This window comes from Rosa chinensis, chromosome 6 (genome assembly GCF_002994745.2).
Source record: "Rosa chinensis cultivar Old Blush chromosome 6, RchiOBHm-V2, whole genome shotgun sequence".
NCBI lineage: Eukaryota > Viridiplantae > Streptophyta > Magnoliopsida > Rosales > Rosaceae > Rosa > Rosa chinensis.
Window position 1 is genome coordinate 26,395,964 of NC_037093.1, and position 19,240 is coordinate 26,415,203.

The 19,240-nt window shown below is 37.7% G+C and overlaps 2 protein-coding genes and 1 long non-coding RNA gene across 3 annotated transcripts; all 3 read left to right on the plus strand.

Annotated features, from left to right (window-relative positions):
- The first annotated feature begins 14,341 nt into the window (after positions 1 to 14,341).
- LOC121049828 lies at positions 14,342 to 15,350 on the plus strand. Its single transcript, XR_005801424.1, has 3 exons — positions 14,342 to 14,460; positions 14,653 to 14,715; positions 15,256 to 15,350. It is a non-coding gene; the product is annotated as an uncharacterized LOC121049828 (long non-coding RNA).
- Positions 15,351 to 15,708: 358 nt separating this feature from the next.
- On the plus strand, positions 15,709 to 17,298 carry LOC112171132. Its single transcript, XM_024308361.1, has one exon. It carries the CDS (start codon positions 15,709 to 15,711, stop codon positions 17,296 to 17,298), a length of 1,590 nt encoding a protein of 529 aa, XP_024164129.1.
- A 17-nt stretch (positions 17,299 to 17,315) lies between these two features.
- LOC112171133 lies at positions 17,316 to 19,186 on the plus strand. The gene is made up of 3 exons (XM_024308362.1): positions 17,316 to 18,193; positions 18,298 to 18,403; positions 18,518 to 19,186. Exons 1-3 carry the CDS (start codon positions 17,316 to 17,318, stop codon positions 19,184 to 19,186), a joined length of 1,653 nt encoding a protein of 550 aa, XP_024164130.1.
- The last annotated feature ends 54 nt before the right edge of the window (positions 19,187 to 19,240 follow it).

Sequence of the window (19,240 nt, forward strand, 5' to 3'; positions counted from 1 at the left end):
CAGTCACCTGCTTCACATACTTCTTCCCTGCCTGGTCCATCCTCTTCCTAGAGTTCGACAGCACCAGCACCGGCGCCGAAGTGTACCTTGTTTGATTTGGTTTGAATTCTGGCTAATCTGGGAAAGATGATGAGTCAATGAGATTAAAGGTTCTGACTTTGAGTCAGAAACTTACGAATTGTTAAATTTTAGGAATGTCACAACGATAAACTCGAGCAAGGATAATAGATATGCCATCGATTCGGTGGTGACTCATGATGGGGCTAAACTTCAATGCTAGGCACTGCCGGATCTATCCTCATTTAGGCACAAATTTGGAGGAGATGCTTATGATAAGGTAATTTTGGAGCTCGGTAATTGTCATGCCCCTATTTTTAAACACACTTAAAAATCAATATATAATCTCATAATTATACATCCGTAATGGTTCAACCATCAATACAAAGTACTTGGAAAACTTTTTCCTTTTAAACCAAGTACATACTGATGTCCTGAACCCTCAATGTCAATATATACTCGCTCCGCAGAGTCATAAATTACACAAGTTTATGAATTAAATTGCCACAACAAAATAATAAGTAAATGCTCCTCAGAGCTTACTACAAGCGGAAGTCTTAATAACGGTAAAGTCACAAAATTGGCTTTCTACCGTAAAGCTGCAACTATCAGAACTAACTTCAGCCACGATTACCCTGACCTGCAGGATTAACCCCTACACCATCGAATAGTGCACCGGGTTGCCACACAACAAACTCGGTAAGCTCATGAAAGCTCGTATGAGTAACTCAAAACATAACCCACCCAACTCTCACCAAAACGAGGAAAGCCTTTCAACTCGAGAAAAAGGAACACATACCATGCTTCCCAAAACAATATTTTTTTTCCCAAAAGAAAATATCAAAAGTCACCCCGTGACAAAATCATATTAGTTGAAACTTTGACAATTAAATATGTCTTTCCCCAAAGAAACAACAAAAGTCACCCATGACAAAATCATATTAATTGAAACTCTGACAATTAAATATTTCTTTCTCCCAAAGAAACAACAAAAGTTACCCCGTGACAAAATCATATTGATTGAAACTCTGACAATTAAATATGTCTTTCCCCCAAAGAAACAACAAAAGTCACCCGGTGACAAAATCATATTAATTGAAACTCTGACAATTATATATGATATAAACAAATCCACCCTGGACATTTAAAAGAAAGAATCCCCGAAGCTCTCTTTTAAAACGCGTACCCATGAGCATCAAGCAGCTCCCCGCTACTCCCCATGAATACAATGACAATAGACTAAAGAGCTAATTGATCGTAACCACTCGCCCGGCCAAAGGCGTAGTTCCTGATATATATGCCTGAGGTCACTTGCAGCAACCCCGGATCCTCAGGTCCCCGACCTTCAGATCAAAACATTTAAAAGCAGTCACTGAGGGCCAACATGTTACTCAACCCTCAAAAGAGATTTCACCACCTGTGACCCCCAATCATCAGACTTCCCCGGTCGTCAGATCAAAACATTAAGCAAGTCGCTCTGGACCCAAAATGTTAAACCAAATCAAAAGGAGATGTCACCTTGTGACCTCCGAATCCTCAGACCCCCGGTCATCAGATTCAAAATATTAAGCAAGTCACTCTGGACCCAAAATGTTAAATCAACTCAAAAGGAGAAATCACAACCCGTGACTCTCAGATCTTCAGACCCCCGGTCGTCTGATCAAAACATTTCAACTCTCGTTAAAGTAACTCACACAAAATCTTAATACTTTTCAAAACAATAGAAATTCCCAATTCCTAACCCATTGTCTCTCGAAAAGTCAAGCCTTAAAACTATAGAATGAAACCCGTCATACATTGTCACGCCCCGAATTTTGAATAAAGATATTCGAAATCCGAACCGCGATAACTTAACAAGCACAAGAAAAACACATAGAAAATTTTTCATTTAAATTAAGCAACTAAATGAACTGAGCTCACAATGTTAATATCGACTCGTTCTTTAGAGTCACATATTACATTACAGATAGTTTATAAATTAAACTGAATGACAATTCAATAAGTAAACACACCCACCACAACTCACTACACAGCGGAAGACTTAAAACTAAGATTACCCTTCGACGTCCACGTTACTGAACGTACCCCTCAGCATCGACGACGATTAATCGATATTCTAACCTGCACAATAAACCCTACACCATAGAATAGTGCACTGGGTTGAACAAAACAATCTCGGTAAGCTTTTTAAGCCCGTATGAGTAAACTCAATTAAAATGACTCACGTCATTCATGCTTATAATTTCTCAACTCGTGAGATAAATTAAAGCAACAACATTTAACTCCACAACACAACCAAACATCAAGTTCATATCATATCATATCATGCTCACATAATTTAACTCATATCAAAATCAACATGCTCTGACTCTCGACTCATGCATCCAATTTCACAATATTTCAACTAAACAAGTAAACTCAATTATGTTTTAAACATTTTAAAACACAACGAACTACAAAATCAACCTTTATTTGTCTCAACAAAAGTAATTGTCACCTTAGTGACGTTTCAAATCATTTTCCATCTCAACGACAAATCTCAAACCACAACCGCACTGACAATTGAATTAAGTAAAATTAGTAATTCCTGCATAGAAACTTAGTTCAGGAGATCACATTAAAAACAAACAATAGAAATCATATAAATCCCTGCATAAAGTTTAGTTCAGGAATTTACACTCAAACAAACAATTCAAAAGGCGGTAATCCCTGCATATAATTTAGTTCAGGAGATCACCTAAAATCACACAATTCAAATGAAAAAGAAAAAGAAATAAGGAAACCAAACCATAGAAATGAAAAATGAAATTAATTAAAGAAATCAACAACTCACGCTAATGAATCCTTCCAAAACTCAACACCTTTTACCAAAAGGACAATTACAAGTCACCCCGTGACAAAATCATAAGAAATGTTAACCTAACAAATCAATATGAAAATCCGGTCCAACCTGGACACGTTGGCAGACAGACTAGAGCTCTAACTGAATCGTAACCTGTCACCTTGGCCAAGGTTCAATCTTACGATTTGCGTGAGGTCACAACCTGCGACCCCGGATCCTTAGGTCAACCTGACCCTTAGATCAAAACATTGAAACGAGTCACACTGGACCCAAAACGTTACTCAAATCACCAAAAGGAGAAATCACAACCTGTGACTCCCACATCTTCAAACACTTTTCAAAACAACAGAAATACCATTTCCCACAACATATTGTTTTCCGAAAAGTCATACCCCAAAACAATATATGAACTCACTCACAAATATTATTTGCATCACAACAATTTCCGACATAAATCAATGCTCGAAATAATAATCCAAATAAAGTCACCATTATTTCTTCACTCAATGCCACACCATCCAATATATATATTCCACGTAAATATATATATATATATATATATATATACACACACGTAGTCATTCACGCAGGAATGACCACTACTACCAACTATAGTTCATAAATTATACTTCTCAAAAATCATTTTATATCAAAACATTGTTTTAACTTACCCATGAACCGTTGTCGATCAAGTTCATATATTTTAAAACAAATAATTTCATTTGATAGATACGATTTCTCATGCTAACAATTATATCTACTAAAATAAAACATAACTAATTATCAACCGAAACACCGTGAGATTTACTCACCTCCAAATCCTGCTGCGTCTTCACACAAAACTAAGACAAGCAAAAAATCATCCATACTCCGCTCACACAATTCCGTAAATCACCTAATCACATCAAGGTCACACTCAATACAACACAAAGCACACAATTCACAAAACACAATTATACGACGATCCAACAGTCGGATCCTCATCCAAGACCATCCAACGTCTTCGGAACACTTCTACGATCAATAAATCAAAACTACAAGTCGATCGAACGGCCAAATCCTCATGAATCAAAAACCGAAACGAATCGAAAGCCCTAAAACCCTAACATGCTCATACGATCTCCAAAAATTTCAAACTATATATTGAAATGCTCGTATCGACGAGTAGATCACAATCAGGAATAGAAACTGTCCCTGAGGTGGCTAGAAACCGCCGGAAAACACCACCACAGTGGCGGCACCGCCACCGGCCCAAAGTCGGAATTTGGCAAAACTCACAACATAACAGTTCTTCATCTCAACTCCAATTGAAACATTCATAACTAGCACAAAGTTTGAATCAAAGCCATTTGGCATGAATTTACCTCGCAAGTTTTGAAAACCGATGAACCCTAGATTCCCAATCTTCCAAATTCGAGCTCCACAGGTTGAATCGTTGCAAGCCGTTTTATGGAGAGTATCTACGTCCTTTGGGCTTCAAAAGCCCCCAAGGATCACCGGCTATGGTGGCCGGAAACGTGATCTCCGATCTGCAGCTCCACCGTGCGACTTCTCGGCCTTGTAGCGTCGTGCACGGTGCTTCCCACGACGAATCATCACCACAGACGTGTAGAGGGGACTGAGGCGAGCAGGAATCCCTTTGGAATCGCGTCTATTGGTGGCCGGACGGTGAAGAAATTGGCCGGCGAAGGGAGAGGGCGAAACTGGGCTCGGGACCGAAGAGAGAAAAAGTTTCCCTTTTCGGAAACTTCTGATTTTTTTTCCTATTTAACCAAAATGAAAACTTTTTCCAACGGCCATAACTTCTTCATACGAACTCCGATTTTCGCGTTCCACATGTCCACGAACTCGTATCGACGTGCTCTACAACTTTCGTGAAGGAAATTCTCACAGAATCTAAACGTATAAAAAGTCAAACTTCGTAACCCCCCTAAAACGAGCACTTCAAATAAAAATTCATCCGAAACACTTCTGCTCCGTCCACGAGCCACGAAACCGTCCAATAAACATAAAATTAATTCCAAAAAATCCTCAGAAAATAAATACGAATTTCCAGGGCATTCCATACATATTGTTTAAATCACCCATCAACCCATAAGAATATACATATTTCACGTAAATATATATATGTAGTCATTCACTCAGGAATGCCACTAATACCAACTATAGTTTGCAGTTAATTAAATAACTCCCAAAAAGATAAAGGTAGCTCCGTTCGTAAATGAACACTGTGAGATTACTGAATCCTGTTGCGTCTTCTATTGATAGGAGCATTTTAATGCGATGTTTTAATAGTTATTTCCTCATACTTTACTTAGTTATTTCCTTAAATAAATAAATTTTAATTCAGTTTTTATTTTCTAGGTACATTGGAATAAATGACAAAGAAATGAGATGAAATGCAGAAATGGAGTTTTCCTGGTCTAACTAGGAATCCCAGTCAACGCAGGAATCCTGATGAGGCTAGGAAACCTAAAGGCATTAGGAGACCACATGGCTTGAAGATATTATGGGAGATTAAATCTGATTTTTGCATGGGAAATGATGGAGATAATGTGAAAATCAAGGAGATTACGTTGAGAAAATCTTGGGAGAGTTTCATGGGATTGTGCAACAGGAAAAGGCTCAAAACAAGTCCAGATTCGTTCCTTAATTCCCTCAAGATTTGTTGGCTGAAATTAGAGAATAAAATCTGCAATTTTAATGTGAAAATGAAGAGAAAATCAAGGGGAGGATATTAAGGATAAAGCCATGGAAAGATTTACGGGAGAAAATGTCCAAAATGTGTCCGGATACATTGTCTAGGTTCATGCCTAGATATTTGGCCGAAAATTATGAATAAAATCAGATTAAATCATGGGAAAATCAGCCAAAAAATATTAGGGATTGATTTTGGAGCTTTTTGATTGGTTGGATGATACAACAGAGCTGACGTGGCGCTACGTGATTGGTCAAAGCTGTGTGGTGCAACCAGAAAATTCTTTGGAAATTAAATTTATGAAGTATTGCCTTCCCCTATATATAGCCTCCTCTCTAGACATTTTAGACCACACCACAACACACCTCTCTCACTCAGAAAATAAACATCAGAAAAATTCTCTCCATTCTCTAGTCTTCAGAAGCTCTGCGTCTCAACCAAGGAGGAGAAGAAGTCATGCAATACATCAAGATCCTATCCGCCATCCACCCTTGGGTCTTCCCTAGAAGATTGCTTGCTTTCAAGGATCTTCGAGTTCTTCGTCTCAAGGCTATGTCATCCATCTTTCACAGTGTATTTCATACTTTCTTTTGTTTTCCTTTGTTTGATTCGTAGAGTTATGAATTTTAGTCAACATGACGTTAAGGGCAAAGTTTAAAGCCCGTTTATATGTTTTGAAATAAAGTTGTGATTTCTTTATGTTGATTTATATGTTGCTTATGTGAGATTGTTTGATTGATTTTGGATTACAAAAAACTTTTATATGTATGTGTTCTTTGGTGGCCAACTTAGGATATATGCATGTAATTGGAGCTAGATTTAAGTAGTAAAGGCTTTGAACAAAAGTCGAAATCAATTAAGGAGGATTGCAAATAGGTGAACTTATTCATAACTAGGTTGTGCACTTTGGTTGACATCCTTTCTTTGTTCTTTATGCATTGAATGTGTTCTTGAGTAGCTAGCTTTCTAGACTACGATTGCATGTTCAATAGGATTGATTTAGGTGCTTTCACTTAGATCAATTATTCAAGGAAAGTAAAAAATGGGAAATCGTTTGCTTTCTAACGTTTCACATGATCAACTTCTTTCTCATGACATAGAAAATCAACTATAAGAATTGTGATTGGATTTCTTGCATATGATTGTGGTTTTGATCTTTATTTCTTGCGTTCCACCCGTGTATATATGTTTTTACATTTTCTTTATTTTCTTTATTTAATTTTTAATTTAATAATCCTAAAACCCCCTTGTGTTTGTTTGATTTTTGTAAATAATACTTTATACTTATTTTAATTCTTCAGTTGTTTTTGCAATTACAGGTGTACCCTCAATCCTCGGTTAGAACGATCCCTATTTACCATATACTAACGATGACATTTTCAGAGTTAAATTGCGCGCTTACTTTTAACGTATCATCTATGCAGAATAGAGTAGCAACACCACAAAATATCCATTCAAGAATACTTTGTCAAGTACCGAATCACATACGGTCTCAACTTAGTACACAAATCACAAGTGATTAAAATCTGAAACCCCCGTTTTGAACTAAAATTCTCAAAAGTATCGCCAATTGAGGGAAACCTCATCCGAGACCACCCAAAGTCTTTGGAATACTTCTACGATTGCTATACCAAAGCTACAAGTCGATCAAACAATCGAATCCACACGGATCGAAAACCGAACCGTTCGAAATCACGAAAACCCTAACATGCTCATACGATCTCCAAAAATTAAGTGTTGTATATCGAAATACTCTTATGGACAAGTATATCAAAATTAGGAACAAAAACTGGCCCTGGAAAACGCCGCCACAGGTGGTGGCAGCACCGCCACCTAACTCTGAATTGGGCGGCAAGACCTATGCAAAACTCTTCCTCTCAACATGTACATCAACATTCATAACTAGCACAAAGTCTGCATCGAAGCCATATGGCCGGAATTTACCTCGAAAGCTCTTAAGCTCGATGAACCCTAGAATCTCAATCTTCAAGATTCGACCTCCACACTTTGAATCGTTGCAAGCCACCTTGGGGAAAAACTTCTACATCCTCTGGCCTCCAAAAACCCCTAAGAATTGTCGCTTGAGGTGGCCGAAAACGTGAGTTCCGATGAGCCTTAGATGCTGCGCCGCCACAGATGTTCCTCGCCTTGCTGCACCTTCTACAGCTCGAATCGAGCGATGATACAACCACAGACATGTAGAGGGAGGAGAGACGAAGCGAACCCAATCTGTGGCGTGGCCAACGGTGGCCGGACGACAGAGAAATAACCAGATGAAATCGGCTGCTCGGAAAAGCTCGGCTTTAGGGTTTTTCTAATTTTTTTTTGGGAATTTTTCCTATTTAACCAAAAAGGAAACTTTTTCCAATGGCCATAACTTCTTCATATGAACTCCGATTTTCACATTCCACATATCCACGAACTCATATCGACGCGCACTACGACTTTTGTGAAGGAAGTTTTTGGAGAAACCCAATGTATAAAAAGTCAACCTTTGCGCACTTTGACGTTTCCTGAATAATTATTCGTCTGAAATTAATTCCACTCCATTCCCGAACCACGCACTCGTACCAACAACCACTGAATTAATTCTAGAAAATCCTCAGAAAATAATAACGAATTTCCTGGGTATTACAGTAATTTATAGCATAAAAATAGACTGAAAGAATTATGTTTGTGGTGATGTTATGTATAGTCGTGGACTTATGGGTACTTAAGATTTGAGGCTCCCGGCCCCTTGTAATATTGTAATCTCTGACATCTTTCATGTATTTCCATATATATATATATATAATTATATATATATATATATATATATATATATATTGTTCACTTACACCATTAACTACCCCATCCTCGGTAACTTCAAATCTAAATTGCTTGTGAGTTTTACATGATCCAAGCCATGGATTATTCATTCAAATCACTGAGGATGATAAATAAGATAAAGGTTAATCTTGGGATCATATGCGTTCGGGTGTTCACCAATGAGGGAGATGCGACAAAGTGGTTTATCTTTGATGCAATGGATCGTGACCTCAATGTGCTCCCGATCGATAAAGATTTCTCTTCCTTCAGACCAAGTTGGGGCTTAGCTTCTACGTCGCCGACCCCTGCAACACCGCTCAGTCACCCACCGACCTCCTCCAAAAGGCAGAGACCGTCATTCCAAAGATCTTCGATCCATGATTTCTCGACATAGAAAACCAACCCCAAGAAGTTTTCTTTTCTTTTTTATTTAAAAGAAAAAAAGACTTCCCAAGTGTGGATCTATGGTCAAGATCACACCCCCACTTTTTTTTTCTTCTTTTTATTAAAAAAAAAAAAGACTTTTCAAAGGTGGATAGTCAAGAGGCAACTTTACCCTTGAAAATATGCCATGTGGCATGCCAACTAACAGTGTGTACCAAAAGTGTGTCGAGTTTTATAGTCCAGGTACCGAAGTGTAATTAGTGTAAAGTGAGAAACCTTAATTCACAGTGACCTTAGTTCATGTACTGTTTGAAGAGAACATACTACAAAAGAGGGAAGAAAGGAAAGAGGAATCGAGAGGAGACGAAGATATCAAGGCTAGGTTTTATTTTCTTCCTTTTGATTTCTGTTTCTTTTCATTCCTGCATGGTTCTTTGTTCTAGAATTTCGGAGTTGGATTTGAGTGGGCTCTGGAATTGATTTTGGTCCTGCGTGGTTCTTTGTTCTAGAGTTTCAGAGTTGGATTTAAGCAGGCTCTGGAATTAATTTTGGTTTAGGATTATAGAGATATGAAGAAGTAGGGAATTGTTTTTGGTTTTGGTTTTGGTTTTGATTTTGATTTTGATCGAGATTAAGATTTTGTTGATTTGGGTAGGTCATTGAAAGGGTTTTCATGATTTTGTTTTTACAGGCAGTGGAAGAGACGAGTTTTGTAGTAGAATCTCAGCCAAAACAGGTTAGATTTCTAATCCCTAATGTTGTTTTCGTGATATGTTTATGTGATGTGATGTGATGTGTGAGGTACAAGTTTATTTGTGATCGGTCTTTCAAAGACCTTGAGAATTTAAGATGATGTAGTACTATTTCAGCTTTGAAGAATCGAGTCTTTTTATGAACAAAAGAAACTGCTGCTAAGATGATTGTTGTTTTCATGTAGTACTTTATCACAACTTCATTAGGTGAGAAAAAGTTTTGGCCAAGGAAAGGGATTTGAGCCATTTTCAGATTTTCTGGAATTTCGACCCAGTCACTTACTTTTGCAAAATTGTACTGATCTACTGGGATTTTGAGGTCGGTTTCTTCTAAAGAGTTTTAGTAGACATCTTAAAGAGTCGTGTAGAACTAGAATCACCAAAAATGGAATTTTCTGGAATTAGTTATGAATTTTCAAATGGTATAGGATGGTGTGTAAAAATGGATAATTTGAGCAGAAAAGCATAAAACATTGAGCTAGGCATCCAATGCTACACACAGACGGTCATTAGAGTTTGCTAACATGGTTCTTTAAGTTATTGAATTTGAGTAGATAAGCATTACTAATTAATGAGGATGGTGATCATGAGAGTGTAGTTACTATTTTGGAACATAATATGTAAAATTTGATGGGGTTTAGTTAAGGCAGTGTTTTCCATTTTGAATGCTTCATATTGTCAATTGTGTATTTTGCAAGAAGTTCATAATAGGAAGTTGCGATACAAAGCTCCTAGAACTGCTAGATTATAGAAATTGTTGAACATCAATGCTCTTTCAAATAAAGTTCATGTATGCCGTTATTGATTTAAAAAAAATTTGTATTAGTACAAGCATATTGTGCTTCATTACATAAATATATGGAACAACTGCAAGTTCATTCAGCCATTTTTCAAAAATCAGAATGAAGAGGTGTGCGAGCACTGCACTTCCGCGCCTGTAGGAAGGCTAGTCTAGTATAATTCAAATTGATATTCTTCCTTTATTTCTTTACTTTGATGCATGAATGGTTTGTTTAATGGTTTTATAGATATCTTTAATGTGTTTGCATTATATGGTGGCCAAAATATATAGGATACTGTTATATAATTGGAGCTAGATTTAAGAATCAATTCACCTAATATTTTTCTATTCTTAAAGTAACCACTATGGACAATAGTGAGAGTTAAACAAACCTAAGCTAAGGACAGATGGGTATCCATACTTGTAATAGTTTAGTTAATAATCATACTTTTAAGTGCTTTTAAAGATCCTTTCTATGTGATTGACTTGCGTATCTTGTATGTGATTGCATGAATAGAATGGTTTTAAACTCGTTGCATATCACTTATAGCAAGTTCACACATTGGGTATATGGGTCTCTGGGTCAGAACACTGTTCACTGTTTTATTATGATTCTTTTCACTTGTTAGGTCAGGTCTCTGGGTTAGAACATTTTTCATTTATTAATATATTAGTTGATTATTGTAAATAAGAAATATATGATGTATACAATGTTCTAAAAAAAGGGTTAGGTGGCCATCCAGGCAGTGCCTAGGCTCTAGGCGCTGGCTTACCATTCCGATTTTAGCCTGGGCGAAGCTATTAGGTGCTGGGCTCCTAGGCGCAAGCCTAGGTAGAGGCTAGACAGCTTAGGCATACTCGGATGGGCAGCGGGGGTGGGCTGTTGCCCTTGTTTTTTTTTTCTTTTCTTTTCCTTAAATCAGCGTCAAAACGCAAAATAAGAAGTCGATCTAAGACTTGTCTCAACACAGGTTTCAATCAATCTGCGACTTCGTCTCTCTTTCTTTCTTTGACTCTCAATCCTCGATGGTCGACGACACCAATTGTTTGTGATTGCTAGAAGATTAAATTTTGATGCTTTCTATGTTTGACTTGGTTTTGTTGATAACCTTTGGCATGAATTGAGATGGATTTTGTAAAATTTTTGTGGGTTTTCAGTTAATTTGATATCGCGGATCTAGTTTATTTGTTTGGAGTTGTTTGATGCAATATTAGCAGAAAGCAACAGAGAGCCGAAGATGACATCGGCAGAAGCAACGTCGTTGATGGAAGGGAGAGATGGGTAGTGAGATTTGTGGATTGGGTTGGGGTCGAGTTTTTAGTGGTCGGTAGGGGAGGTATTTATACCTGGAGATTTGTGTTATAGAGGTATGAACATCTGGAGATTTAAGTTTTATTTACTATGATTGACAAGTGGATTTGCTGAGCAACCAATCATAATTGTGTGGCCCTGATTCCTTTATCTTATTAATAAGAAAATTTGGTAGGTGCAAAATATTCTTTATTGAATACAAACAAAGCAACTCTGATAATACCTTGTTTATCAAGCGCAATAGTGGTAAGCTTACAACTTTGATAGTATATGCTGATGATATACTTGTCACAAGAGATGATATGAGGAGATGGAAGATCTACATTGGTATCTTTCAAAGGAATTTGAGATGAAGGATTTAGGACAGTTGAAGTATTTTCTAGGTATTGAAGTAGCAAGATCAAAGAGGGAAATTTCGTTGTCACAAAGGAAGTATGTTCTGGATTTATTAACAGAGACTGGGATGCTTGACTGCAAACCAATTAAGACACCAATTGAGATGAACCACAAGCTTGCGATTTACCCTAATCAAGTCTTTACTGATAAAGGGAGGTACCGACATTTAGTAGGAAGACTAATTTATCTCTCTCATACTAGACCTGATATTGCTTATGCTGTTAGTGTGGTCAGTCAGTTCATGCATTGTCCTAGCGAAGAGCATATGGATGCAATGTATTGTATTCTAAGGTATTTGAAGATGGCACCAGGTAAAGGCTTGTTGTTTGCCAAAAAGGATGAGCTAGGAGTTTCAGGATACACTGATGTAGATTGGGCGGGTGATAAGACTAACCGGAGGTCTACATCTGGATATTTCATCTTTGTTGGAGGGAACCTTGTTACTTGGCGGAGTAAGAAGTAAAAGGTTGTTGCTATATAGGTCAAGTGCACAAACAGAATTTTGAGGTATGGCGCATGGAGTATGTGAAATTTTATGGATCTGGAATGTTCTAAAGAAACTAGGTTTTAAACTCCAAAAGCCTATGGACTTGCATTAGATAATACAACTACTATTGAGATTGCTCATAATCCAGTTCAGCATGACAGGACTGAGCATGTAAAAGTTGATCGCCACTTCATTAAAGAGAATTTGGATAAGAGGATTATTCATTTTCCATTTGTATACTCAGAAGAACAATTAGTAGATGTTCTTACTAGGGCAGTGTTTGACAAATCAATCGACAAAGTTGGGCATGATCGACTATGCTCCAACTTATGCTCCAGCTTGAGGGGGAGTGTTGAATTGCTGTAGAGATCCTTTCCTTATTTATGTAGTTGACCTATTGTATAGTTATGGTTATTTATATAGAGATCGTTTCCTTATATACGTAGTTGACCTTTTGTATAGTTATGGTCATTTATACCCTGTAATTATAGGAAGATTTTTTCCTATTAAAAATGACTTGTATAAGTATATATACCTCCAATTAGAGAAGAATAAAACTTTGAAGCATTCCCCAATATCGATTCTCTTATTCTACTAAATTAGGGTTTTTTTTTTAAATCTTTTTATACCAGATACCATAATTAGGATTTTTTTTTTTCATTTCTACTAGTAATGTTCCGTGTACTCTTAATGTTGCAGCATTGCTGGCATATGCCTCATGTTTATTGGGCACTTGTTTTGTCTGTGGGCTAAATGGAAAGAAAGGTTCCCTCGATACTTTGCAAATGAATTTGATGCAAAAGGCATATTCATAGTTAGATGAATGTTGGTATTTCTAGTTTAAGTAGCAATACAGGAGAGAAGTAGCAATACCATAAGTACCCTGATGCATAAAAGGATGTCATTTTTGTAATCCTTTAATCAGTCACATGAACGATTTTCTTCATTTGCATCTTTTATATTCTTTGGCTGAAGCCTAAAAATAGAGGACTGTTTCTAAGGCAAGGAATAGTTGTGAAACAAAGTGCATGGTGTGAATGGTCCCAAAGTAGAAGCATTTGAGCAAAAAAAATTAAAGCAAAACAAAGCTGAGAGCTTGTAGATAATTTGTGTAGATGCATGTGTGTGCGCACAAAGTTTCTTACCACAAAAACTAAATTAAGCAAATAATGGTCTCTCGTATGATAATGCAACAGATCATCTTCTTCATTCAAGCCAGTAGCAGATGTCAATTCATGGATCGATCGAAGAAATCATTTACAAAGTATAGAATCAAGAACTATCACTATGTCAATAACCTCATCAGACGACAGAGCTCAGACGACAGACATGTTGGTTTCTGTCGTCTGATATATTTTAACGACAGACAGTGTAAAAACTGTCGTCTGAATATCAACAATACCATACAAAGTTGGTCTTGAGAATTAAGTTTGTTTTCAAACAACAGTTATCTGTCGTCTCGTCAAAGGAGATAAATTGATTTCGTTTTCGGTCGTAGCTTCTTTTTTTTGTTTGTATTCAGACGACAGATATATGTTGTGTCGTCAAAGGAGTAAATTGGCTTTGGATTTTTTGTCCTGTTTTTTTTTTTTGGCACAACGAGCAGTAGCTTAGTTTGGAACACTTAATGAGATTCTCTCCCCGACTTTATGAAAACTAAAACCTAAAGCGGTAGAGAGCAAACTTTTCCTTCGCAACGCTCTGACAAGACCCCCTTCCAACTGATGAAAATCCAAATTTCTTGCCAAATCGAAACACCCTAATCATATAACTAAGAACCCAGATCGAAGAACCTCATACTCCGTCCATTCCCCATCTCTCTTCGACAGATGAAGAAATCCTCATTCCACATCTGAGTCTTTGTTTCAAACCTAAATCGCGAAATCATCCAAACCTCATTGCAAATTTCATGGGTCTCAATCAGTAGCTCTTTATCTATGCTGGTAAGCCCTTAGATTCATTGTTCAGCTATTTAGGGTTTTTGTTGGATTGGGGATTTACAGGCTTGAAAATGAAATTTCCTTTGAATCTTGAATTTTTTTTTCTGGGTTTTAATCGAATTGGGGATGCGAGGTTATAAGTGTTAGGGTATTTGTTGAAGTTGAATGACAAATAGCATAATGTTGTTGTTTCAGTACTGGCCTGGGTTAACTGGAAAGCATTTGCCAATCTGAATTGACAGTCATTGAATTCCGAAGGTAAAGCTCTGCTCTTTTTCTTCACTACTCCTTCACTTTCTCCAATTAAAGTTATAGAATTTGGTCTCTTTCTTGACATAATTGTAACCAAACCTAGAATTGTGATTGTATGTGGGCATTGACCCAATCATAGTTTGGGTTCCATGTGGGCATTTGCTGTTTACTGTGTTATGTCATTTTCGAAATATGCTTTACATTTCTATTTTTCATCTTGGCTCTTACATTGGCTCTTATGTGGATTGCTCACCATCCAATGGTTGGACAGTAAAACAATTCTTAATGTTCGGCTATTCCCTATTGAAGTTTTGAAAAGTCAACTATGGGTTTGTGTATTTTGTATGAACTGTAAGTATTGGATTGTCATAATCATGTGAACTGCAAGTATTTTGTCTCAAAATCTGATGGTAGCCATTTCCATGTGGACGTGTAAATTAGGGACCTTGTGGTTATGGTTTTTCACCTTTGCTATTGATCTGATGCTGGATACATAATGAAACTCTTAACACGTCAAACAAATTGACACTGTCTTATGATTTGCAGAGTTGAAAAATCAGTGACATTATGAATTAAACAAGTCTGGAAGTGGTGGAAACAAGTTGTGGTGTTTGAATTGGCTTTGACTTAAATCAATTTTTGGTGAGTTCCATGATCATTACAAGTTTGTTTTTTTTTTGTTTTGTTTTTTTTTTTTTTTTCATTTTTCCTGTGCTGGACTACAAATGAGCAATGTCGAATTATTACATGGCTAGTATTAAGTATGAATTATATGATGATGTAAAACTAGAAAGATTTATACTATGTGAAATGCCCCTGTTATCGTATCGCTTGATGAAGTGCTAAATGTACATGAAGTAGGTAATTGCTTTATTGTATTGCTTGATTTCAGATGTGCATAAATGTACATGTTTGTGTGCACTAGCTAGTTTATGTAGCATGATCCTAGCTAGGTCTAATGTTAATATTGTAATTGATACATTTGTTTCTCTATATAAGATGGATAAGTCATGGATGAAGGCTGATAGAAGATCACTACAGTTTCAGTTAGGACTTGAAGAATTTCTGAAATTTGCATCGGATAATGCAAGGGACATAAATAAAATATGTTGCCCTTGCTTGAAGTGCCATAACACTGATTTCGGCGGTATAGGGCTGATTAAGGACCATATATTTTTTAACGGTATTGATGTTAGTTATAAGCATTGGAAGTGGCATGGAGAACCATCTGCTTCTGCCTTGCATGCTCTTAGAGGGGATTCTGAAACAGTCGAAATGAATCCTGATTTAGGCATACAAGTAGAAGCTGTAGGGTTAGAGGGTAGTGAGGATGAGGAGATTTCGGAAGACTCGAACGAGTTTATGCAGTTTGTAGAAGATGGAGATAAGCCTCTATATCCTGGTTGTACCAAGACAACCAAGTTGAATGGTTTGATACAAACATTCAATATGAAAGCAAAGCACGGCATGACTGATGCGTGCTATTCAGATATGTTAATTATGATTGGCCTCTTGCTTCCAGAAGGAAATGACTTACCAGGGTCTACTTATGAGGCTAAAAGAACACTTTCCGCATTGGGGATGGGGTATGAAAAGATTCATGCTTGTCCAAATGACTGCATCTTGTACAGATTGCACCATGCTGATGCGATCAGTTGTCCAACTTGTGGTGAATCAAGGTGGAAACTTGGAAAGGACAAATCTGAGAAAGAAGGGGTTCCGGGGAAGGTATTGTGGTACTTCCCTCCGATCCCAAGGTTCAAACGGATGTTCCAATCGACAGTGTCAGCTAAGGAGCTAACTTGGCATGCCAATGATCGAAAGAAAGATGGAATGATGAGGCATCCAGCCGATTCCCCAACTTGGAAAATGATTGACACAAAATGGCCAGACTTTGGTCTAGAAAGTAGGAACCTTAGATTAGCGCTTTCATCAGACGGGTTTAATCCACATAGTTCTCTAAGTAGCAAATACTCATGTTGGCCTGTTATACTTATCACCTATAACCTTCCTCCATGGTTATGCATGAAGAGGAAGTACATGATGTTGACTATGTTAATTTCTGGACCCAAACAACCCGGAAATGACATTGACGTCTATCTACAGCCATTAGTGGATGATTTGAAAGTGTTGTGGGATGGGGTTGAGAGAGTATATGATGCTGTAAGAGGAGAGTATTTTAAACTGAAGGCGATACTATTATGGACAATTAACGATTTTCCCGCGTATGGGAATTTATCGGGAAGCATTGTGAAAGGATACAATGCTTGTCCAATATGTGTTGATCAGACAAGACCCTATAGGTTGAAGCACTCTAAAAAAATGGCATTCATGAGGCATCGACGATGGCTGCCACGACATCATCCTTATAGAAAGCAAGCTGCTTCCTTCGACAACACCATAGAGGAGGGTGAAGCTCCTACACCATTAACTGGAGAGGAGGTGTTGACCAGAGTTCAAGGTCTAAATCGACCATTTGGCAAGAAAAACCCTCCTCCCCCTTATAAGGGTCTTGAAGATGAAAACAGACCTTGCTGGAAAAAAAGTCTGTTTTCTTCGAACTTGATTACTGGGAACATCTTCCGGTAAGACATAATCTTGATGTGATGCACATTGAGAAGAATTGTTGTGATGCTATTCTTGGTACGCTGTTGAACATTTCTGGGAAGACTAAGGATGGGGCTGCTGCTCGTTTGGACATGGTCGAAATGGGTATACGGACTGATTTGAAGCCTACAACTGCTGCAAAAAGGGACAAGTTGCCTTTGGGTAGTTGGAACTTGTTCCTGGATGAGAGAAAGATTGTTTGCAGTTCCTTTTTCAATATGACCGTTCCAGTTCGGTTTTCATCCAATGTACGAAATCTGGTGTCAATGGAGGATTTACGACTTGCTGGTCTTAAATCACATGATTGCCACACTATAATGCAACTTCTTCTCCCTGTTGCATTACGTTCAGTTTTGGAGAAACCAGTTAGGTACGCAATTATTCGGTTTTGCCTATTCTTCAAAGCAATATGCAGTAAAGTGATCGACGTTTCAAAATTGCAACAAATGCAAGCAGACCTGGTCGATACAGTTTGCTTGCTTGAGAAGTTCTTTCCACCATCATTTTTTGACATAATGATTCACCTAACTGTCCATCTTGTTAGGGAAGTCGAGTTATGTGGTCCGGTATTTTTTAGATGGATGTACCCTTTTGAGAGGTACATGAAAGTGTTCAAAGGATATGTGAGAAATCGACAATTTCCTGAAGGGTGCATTGCAGAGTGTTACATTGTAGAAGAGGCAGTTGAGTTTTGCTCAGAACGTATGCTTCCTAGAGAGGCTACCACTATTGGGATCCCTTGGAGAACCAAACTTGGGCTCTTAAATGGCTGCAAGCCTTTATCAGGCGCCACCATCATTATTGTCGACAGAAAGCAACTTGACATGGCCCACCTATGTGTATGCACGAACACTGAAGATGCAATCCCTTATTTCAAGTAAGTAATAATTTTACTTATGTTTTGTTTTCGATCATTTGTACTATATCACCTTATGCGTGTTCAGTTTTGTTGCTGATTTGCTTAGTTTTCTTCCATTGCAGAGAGCATATGGAATTCCTAAAGTTGAGTTTTCCAAGGTTCAAAAAAAATAAGAAGTGGTTGAAGGACAAACAGAACCTTACCTTTGCTGGTTGGTTCAAGGAGAGGGTACATAACTTATCTTCGACCTCATTGCAGTAGTATAATGTCTATTTAATTTTGAGTTTCGAGTTCAATAAACTTGTGTGGTTCCATACTTTTGACATGTCAATTTATTTGTAGGTTGCAAATGAAATGAGATTTGCCGATAATGATGTTCCTGAAACCATTAGGTGGCTGGCTGGTGGACCAAAAATGGAGGTCCCTACATTTGGTGGTTACCATGTGAATGGGGTTGATTTTAACACTTCGGAGCGTGACAAAGTACGATCAGTTCAAAATAGCGGGGTTTTTTTGGTTGCTGATGCAATGCAAGTTGCTAGTGCAAGGGATAAAAACCCTAAAACTGATGATATGGACTTTTACGGCAGGATACAACAAATTTGGGAGGTGGACTACTACAAGTTTAGGATACCTGTCTTCATGTGTGATTGGGTGGAGTCAGCTAGGGGGGTTAAAGTAGACGAACTTGGGTTTACTTTGGTTAAACTTGATAGGGTAGGGCATTTAAATGATCCGTTTGTCTTAGCTACCCATGTGAAACAGATTTTCTACATACAAGACCCCCTTGATGATCAATGGTCAGTGGTAGTGCGGTGCCCGGAAAGAGACTACCAAGGAGGGTGTAATGATGAAGAAATGGAAGATATTGAACTGGAACAACACCCATTCATTCCTACAATGCCATCGATTGAGACCTTTGATGATGTAGTTGGTGATCTGCCTAGCTCCTATATTCGAGATGGCGATGAAGGAATATGGGTTGAGAATGAGGATGGTCGACGTGTTTAATTATATAGGCTGATATTAGTATAGGCTGCTTTTCTTTGTTTTGATTTCTTGCTT